The 8,000-nt window shown below is 37.6% G+C and overlaps 1 protein-coding gene across 1 annotated transcript; it reads left to right on the top strand.

The window, feature by feature from the left end:
* The first annotated feature begins 6,565 nt into the window (after window positions 1–6,565).
* NRP1 (nodulin-related protein 1) lies at window positions 6,566–7,423 on the top strand. The gene is made up of 2 exons (XM_089984883.1): window positions 6,566–7,090; window positions 7,229–7,423. Exon 1 carries the CDS (start codon window positions 6,573–6,575, stop codon window positions 7,068–7,070), a length of 498 nt encoding a protein of 165 aa, XP_089841009.1. The 5' UTR covers window positions 6,566–6,572; the 3' UTR covers window positions 7,071–7,090; window positions 7,229–7,423.
* Window positions 7,424–8,000: the final 577 nt, after the last annotated feature.

The following is an 8,000-nucleotide window of genomic DNA, read 5'->3' on the forward strand; positions in this document are numbered from 1 at the left end:
TATAATCAAACTTATAACAATCAACAAACATATGCAAAGTAATTACCTATTTTCTTGTTAAGAAATAGCATCTATGTAACATGTCATCCAATTAGTGTAAGTGTCATAGTCAAACCATTCTGCAATGTTATCATACATGTAACACAACTTTAAACCTACTGAGTACGAGAGAAAAATAATAGTATTATTGAATAAGTAATGTTATCATACTAAATGTTTGATATTCTTATCTGCATTAGTAGTGAAATCTGTGGAGTTGTACAACCTGAACTTTCTCACATTCATATCAATTTCTCAAAAAAATCATTGTTTGTTGCCCTAATTCAGAGGAATTAAGATCTACAACATAAATCGAGTTGAAGACATAAGCACATAAAATTTTTTGATGTGTTGTAAACATAAATATACATTAGACAAAGCTATCCAATAAATATCTTGGCACATTCCTCGAAAGAATACAATAATTTATGGCTCTCAAGGAAGGAACGAGCATCATCTCGCACTGCATTTGTTTTGACCATTTGATGTAGACAGTCAATAATAAGCAGTTAGTTTCTATTAGTCGCTAGCAAAATAGGAGGACTACCATTTTATGTATTCATCAAGAAATAAGAGGTAAGGTAAATGGTCTTTGGCAATTTCGTTCCATCTACTATCTCCTGTTTATGGAACTGTTGGAGTTTTTTAATGAATCGATGTAGATGTTCCACAATTAAAATATGTGTATGATACAATTATGTTAGATTCATATAAGCCTACATGCAAATATAACAAACAAACAAACAAACATGTTAAACTAAGAGTTACATTGTTGCTCAACATAGTTTTCATGTAAAAATCATGTTCATTTGACTCTTCTTTTTGTTGCCCATCTTTCTGGTTCTCATCAATTTGTTTTCATAAACATATAAAGAAATACATGTTAGCACCACTAGTTGTATACATATAACTTATTTTATTATATATCTTAACATAATTTTATCATTGCTTGGGGTGGGGGTTTGGTTCTCTTTCTGCTACCACATTTTGTTTACGTGTATACCACACAAACTACCTAAGATATACATAAAAGCTATAAGATATTAGAGAAGTTCATTAAAAAACTCGGGCAATTCATTCAACAACTCTTAACAAACACATTTTGTAATAAGTACTCAAACATAATGTTATTTGTGATTTTGTATATTATGGTCAACCTCACCACATACACTGCACATATATGGCATAACATCCTTGTATTATGTTCTTCGTTTCTTCACCTTAGGTCACCCTAGTTTATGAGCTACTTTTGGTGGATAGACATGAATAAGAGTCAATGGAGCATTGTATGAGACATCCAGCATCAGAAGGAATAAATGTGTACGATATATAACTCGACAATATCCACACCACCAAGCAGAGCCTCTTCTCTTTTTAAATACACCTCCACTGACACTGAAGGCATTGGTGCAATGTCATTTGTGGCACGAGAAATGTGTTTAGCCATCCCCTAGATTGGGTTGGTCGAACCACTGTCACCTGAACCGTCCATTCAATAGATGATAATCATGTTCAAATATTTGGGCCTTATATCCAAGCCCCACCAAAAAAAAGTATTCCCGTCCTGCAACCTCCCCCATCTGGCCCCAGTACTCTCTCTCTCTCTCTCTCTCTCTCTCTCTCTCTCTCTCTCTCTCTCTCTTGCATGTCTTCCCACACAGTTCCCTCCTTTGTGTGCCAACATCTCCTAACCATCCCCCTTTGCATGCCACCATCGCATGACTTTGCTTCTTCCCATGTCCCTGTCTTGTCTTCTAAATCTTTTCCTCTTTGCCTCTTTTTTGCTTATCTTTCTTGTGTCTTTCTCTCATTGCATCACCATATTTTTGCACCGCCATCATCATCATTCTCATCGTTGTTGTTGTGCCTCCATTTGCATCACTGCTATGCCACCATCCCCATCACTATCATTGCGCCTTCATCCCCATCATTTCTGCACCACCTTCCCTGTAACTATTGCATTGTCATCAAAGTCTCACTTATTGTGTGTTAACAAATATGGATTGAATAAAATCAGAAAATAGGAAGAAAATTACCAAATATATGTGGTTCATCCTAAGGCTTATATCTATGGGGAAAAGTTCTCACATCCTTTATTTTTTTTTCTTTTTCATTTTATTCAATCTCTCAAGTCACATATTTATACAGGTACATGATCTAGATAAATATTCTTTAGCTATAACTAATATGGAAAATAATCAAGATGGGGTAAGAATAAGTGATTGATGGGTGATGATTTTAGTGACAACTGCTCTCTTAGATAAGAGATGATCTTGAAAATTGTCATTTGTACTTGAGAATATTGTTCTATATTGTAATATATTTCAACACACCTCCTCAAGTTTGAGAGTGAACAAAGACAACACTCAACTTAAAAATATATATTGAAATTGATCGAGATAATTGAACACATAATGTTTCAATGATATAATGCAACAATGAAGCATCAGACATGCTACAATCTAAACCAAAGTTGCTGAAAGATGAACAATGCCGTGAAGATTGTAGTACGAACTTATCAATGAAAAGAAGACGGCAGACTTGAAGTTGGTAAAGACTAATCTAGTCCTGCTTTGATAACATATTAAAAAATATACATTGAATAAAATCAAAAAATAAAAAGGAGAAAGGAAAAAAATAATAATTACACGTGCTTCTGCCAAAGGTTTACATTCACAAGAAAAAACTCTTACATCCTTTTTTTTTCTTTTTAATTTTATTCAATATCTCAACTTGTATACTTATAAAGGCACATGATCCAAATAAACAGTCTTTATCTAAAATTGATGTGAGATATAATCAAGATGGGATAAGGATGAGTGATTGATAGGTGATATCTAGAAGACTGCAACTTCCTTATGAGACAAGCGATGATCTTGAAAACTGTTATCTGTGATATATTATTATAGATTTCAATAGCGTGCAACCACCTCCACCACTACCACTGGTACCTGGTGCCTGCAGCCCTGCATCCATCATTGTGCCACCACCAGCATAACCCCACTTCTGACCCCTCCCTTTGTCTCCCTGTGTATTGGATCTCCACCACTAGCAGAGCACCACCAAAATTCTTGTGGTGCGCGCATGGATTCTCTTTGAGAAAAAAAATCAAGTTTTTGGATTTTCAGTAATATGGACTTTAGAAAAATGTTTTATTAGTCTTTTTTAAACTACTTGCAGTTCTTTTTAATTTAATAAACTTTAATATATCTATTAAATTGATCATCCTATGTTGCATGTTCCTCATTGCTTGTTACTAGTAAGATAGCTCCTAAAATAGAACAAAATTTCAGCTCCAAATGGCCTTTATTGGGTATTATGTTTGTCACAATATGTCTAGTTTCTCAATAAGATTGCTCCGGTTCATTTGCAATGGATTGGGAGAATGATTTGAATTCTCTCTTTCTGTTAAGGAAAAGTTTGTTCTCCAAATTTGCATTGACATAGCATTTGTAGGATGCAAGGAAGATATATCGTAAGGTGATTTTTTTTAGCTAATTCAAAGCGGTTATGAAGAGCTGAAAGGGCGGGATTGCCATTCAAATTGAATCAGCGACTTTCTGCAACTCAGTAGTGGACAATTTTTTCTATTATGATTTGCAGAAGCCAATTCAGACTTTCAGTGGTGAGCACAAGCAAAGGGTTGCCATTACCCTGGACTGGGTTATTGGGTACTGTTCTTTCTTAGTGTTTTTGCCTGCATAATGTGTTGGTGCTTTCGCTAGTAGAAAATTTATTGGATTATTGCCATATGCTAATTGGGTTTCGATCAGATACGAGTGCAGTTTGGAGTTCCAAAGGTGACGGTTCTGTGGGTTACCCACCACTTGGAAAAGGTGTACTATGCAGATGTTGCAATTTACATGGAAGGTGAAACAGTTGTCGTTCATGGTGATGCATGATAATGTTGCCATTTTGTTTGATTGATGGTTATGTGAGATTAATTGTAAAAGAGAACTATATCGAGGCGAGCTCTGTTTTTTATGCAGTTGTGTAAATTAAAAAAAAAAAGTGCTCAGTTGTGAACCAAGCCTAGTTTTCTAACCAACTCAGTTACTTGTAGGAGCCAATGTTATCAGTATCGGTGCGCATCGGTCTAACCAACTCAGTTACTTGTAGGAGCCAATGTTATCAGCATCGGTGCATCCTATATCGGCAGAAAATCGATAAGCTTCACCCCTGCATTGGCTATTTTTTAATAAATGCAAAAAAAACTAAAATTTATTTATTTTAATATTATTTTAATGGTTTTAACGTGTCACATTTTGATTGACATGTAATATTTTTTTATTATTTTTTGGATGATACAGAAAGATTCACTTGAGTATCTGTATTGGCCGATACAACTGAATCAGTGGCCCAATGATTCAGGGTCGATATTGTTAAAAATGATAAATCAAAAAGAAGAACACAGTAAGCACAAGAAGTTTATCGTGGTTCGGCATTCCAGCCTACATCCACGATGAAGGAACCAGCTCTCTTTTCTTGTCTTTCATTCACAGTTTTACAATGCTGTAAAACAAGGTATTAATACAGCTTTACACACCACCAAATGAGAGGGATAACGGCTCAACGTTAAAGATATACACAGTTATTAAAGATAAATGCAATATGGAAATAAAATCAAAACCGATCCGATAATATTGGCAAGAGAAACTGACTCCTATCCACAACAGATATCCATACTGACAACATTGGTAGGAGCCTTGTTTTTTTAGTTGGGACCTACATATCATGTAAAGGAAACAAAACAAAAATGTTCAAGTTCCAACAGACCATCTTGGTTCATCTAAGTTATAAGATTAGTTCGCTTTGTATACTTGTTTTGGCTTGTGTAGGACTACCAACAGGTCATGGTGAACCTAACTTGATAACAATCAAACTTACTAGATCCACAACAGTAGTTCTAATAAGCAAATCAAGTAACCCTAGGCTTACCTCAAATGCGTTATAGAATTGGCGTACAAAAAAATGGAAAGGTTGTTTTAAATATGTGAGAAAGAACGGATCCTTGTGTGCTTTCTCTATTACAGTCAACAGGAGAGTTGGAAAAAGTTTAGAATCTAAATCAGGCTCACAATGACACACCATCAGATTTTTGGGTGGACATTTTGGTCAACTTGAGTATAGCAAACTGCATGTTACTATCCTCAGGAGATATGCCACTGCAGGTTCTTTTGGAGGCAGTTTTGTTGTAGGGTAACTCTCCATGCATAAAGAAGCACAGAGAGACTAATGGGGGCGCCACTTGTCTGGCAGGAGCAGTTAGTGCATGACACCTTGTGTTGGGATGTTGCAAGTTCGAACCCCAAATGGTATGGTTGTATAACTGGTAGGGGTCTGCCTAACCCCAGCTTTCTCTGTCGAACAAAAAAAAAAGCAGTGTTACAACAAAAGGAAAGTCTGACCACCACCAGTTGGACTTTTTTTTCTGTTGGTTCTATATTGGTCAATTGTACAAGCTTGAAAAAATCCTTAACTGGTTTGCATGGGATAGTGCACTTGTACTTCAATCTATGCATATTGAACACGATGATCAGGGTGTATTGATTTGATGGACCAGATCCATCAAGCAAATAAAATTAAGGATGTCAATGAAACAGATTTGAACTTGTATTTGACCGAATTCAATTTAGTTTAGTTGCATTTGATAAGCCGATATCATATCCAATTATAAGTGGATGTCGGCATTGTTTTGATTTTTGCTACTGAATCTGACAAATATCTGAATTTTACGGATATTGGAATCTATTTATACGTAAAAATACAGATCTGATAAGAATTTTTTACCATCTGAAACTGAACCTGAATTTGAATCTATTTAGCAGACATCTGATTAGTTAGATGTGGTATTGGCAACATCTGATCTAAATCAGAACCATTTACTTCCCTAATTAAAATAGACTTAGGAGCTTATCCTATAAAATATAAACGCACACATAGTGGGATGTTTGCTAAATGGATTCAAAATCTGATTCTATTGGTATAAAACTCATATCAGATCTGTTTTTTTTTACATGTAAATGGATTAGAATATCCATCAAATTTGGATATTTGTTGAATTCAGTCACAAAAACTCAAAACCATATCCCCATCCAATTATAATCGGATATTGTTTTTGGCTTACCAAATGCAACTAAACATAATCGAATTTGGTAGGATATATTGGATAAAATCCCATTCTTTGACATCTCTGAGTAACAGGCAACTAGGACCTGAGGTTTCTGAATCATGTGAGCAAGGTCATCCGAGTTGAGATCAAAGTAGCGGTTAAGTGACATGGCTAAGTGCCATAGCCAATCACAAGACAGCATTGCATGGGGGCCACATGAAATGCTGTTATGTGATTGGCTATGGTACATCCCTGGATCCCTGTTCGGAACCGGAGGCTATCCAATGTGTTGTCGGTGATGGGGTTTTCTCTTGAATTATCTGAAAGATTAAGGGTATTTACGTCAACAAATAATCCAGGATCAGAGACTTATCCATTGAGCATATTCCTACAGGGTGCTAGAAATAATCGCCCTCTGGCTATGGATCTGCAACCAAAGAAGGGCAAAGCGAACCACCACCGGAATCCAGCGAATTCAGCCATGGACTATGAGAATTCCGACGGGGAACCAGCCGGGAAACCTGACCACCTCGGGAAATCGTCCACAGACCTCCTCTCCAGCGCCAAGGTGATCGCCGAGGCTGCGAAGGCGGCCTATGGGCGAGAGATGGACAACGTGGACAAGGGCAAGGTGGCCGGCGCGGCCGAAGACCTGCTCAGCGCCGCCAGCCAATACGGAGGTTTGGAGGAGAAGGGCTTCGGCAATTACGTGAAGAAGGCGGAGGATTACCTCCATGAGTACCACCAATCTTCGAACCCCGGCGCCAGCGGTGCCTCCCATGAAGCCGAAGATGCTGCCTCAGGTGGTCCCGAGCATTCGCCGGCTGCCCATGACGCGAAACCGGAGGAAAAGGAGGAGGGTGGTTCAGGCTATGGGAATTACTTGAAATTGGCTGAGGGTTTCCTCAAGAAACGTTAGTCCTCCGGAAGCCAAGAAACGTTAGTCCTCTCTCTCTCTCTCTCTCTCTCTCTCTCTCTCTCTCTCTCTCTCTCTCTCTCTCTCTCTCTCTCTCTCTCTCTCTCTCTCTCTCTCTCAGATGTGTTTTCCTTCTGATGTGTGTAATGTGTTGTTGGAAGCTGCACGTGAAGGTGAATCGGAGGGGGGATCTGGTTATGGAGACTAGCTACCTGCATCTTCTCTATAGTTGCTTTGTGTGTGTGTGCGTGTGATGTATGATTGTTGGTGGCTGTGGTTAATTGTGTTGCTCTAAATGATTTGTATGCTAATTTCGATCTGAACATAAATAGTACTTGAATGGAAGCTTGTAGTAACTCTCTCTCGATTTGTTTCGTGATGTGTAATTGTCGGTGGCAGTGTGTTGTATTGACGATAGCCCATTCTACTATTTTACCGGAAGGGAAGCGCTCCCCCCCCCCCCCCCCCCCGCCCCCTCTCTCTCTCATGCTTAATTGTTCGTGTGCACAGTTAACTGTTAGGGATCTGCCTAACCCATCGAAAAAATTAATAATTTGTTCGTGACCTTTGTTTTGTATATTAAATTTAGGTTCTTATATTAATTTCAGACTTTCAGTAACACTGGTAGTGAAAGTCTTAATTTCTAAATTATGAGAATCTATTAATTGCACATATATATGCACAGAAATTAAGAGAATTCATAACATAAATGCTTGATAGTTTATCAACATCACCACTAAAATCCAACAATTAAATCAGTTGAAGATACAAATAAGGGATCAGTTGTTACTTCTCCGTTGTCATAATTTAATCTAATTGATAAGGCATAAGACAATTTGGGTATGCGTTTCGTAGTTGACATTTAGGCTCATGAAATGACGCTGCATCGTGTGCACAGTATTGGCTGCTTAAACCTCTTGCTGGGTTCCTTGA

This window comes from Nuphar pumila, chromosome 13 (genome assembly GCF_984573655.1).
Source record: "Nuphar pumila chromosome 13, dmNupPumi1.hap1.1, whole genome shotgun sequence".
Classification (NCBI taxonomy): domain Eukaryota; kingdom Viridiplantae; phylum Streptophyta; class Magnoliopsida; order Nymphaeales; family Nymphaeaceae; genus Nuphar; species Nuphar pumila.

Excerpts from the sequence above, each read along its gene's own strand:
- NRP1 (XM_089984883.1), top strand. The coding sequence starts at position 6,573 with ATGGATCTGCAACCAAAGAAGGGCAAAGCGAACCACCACCGGAATCCA.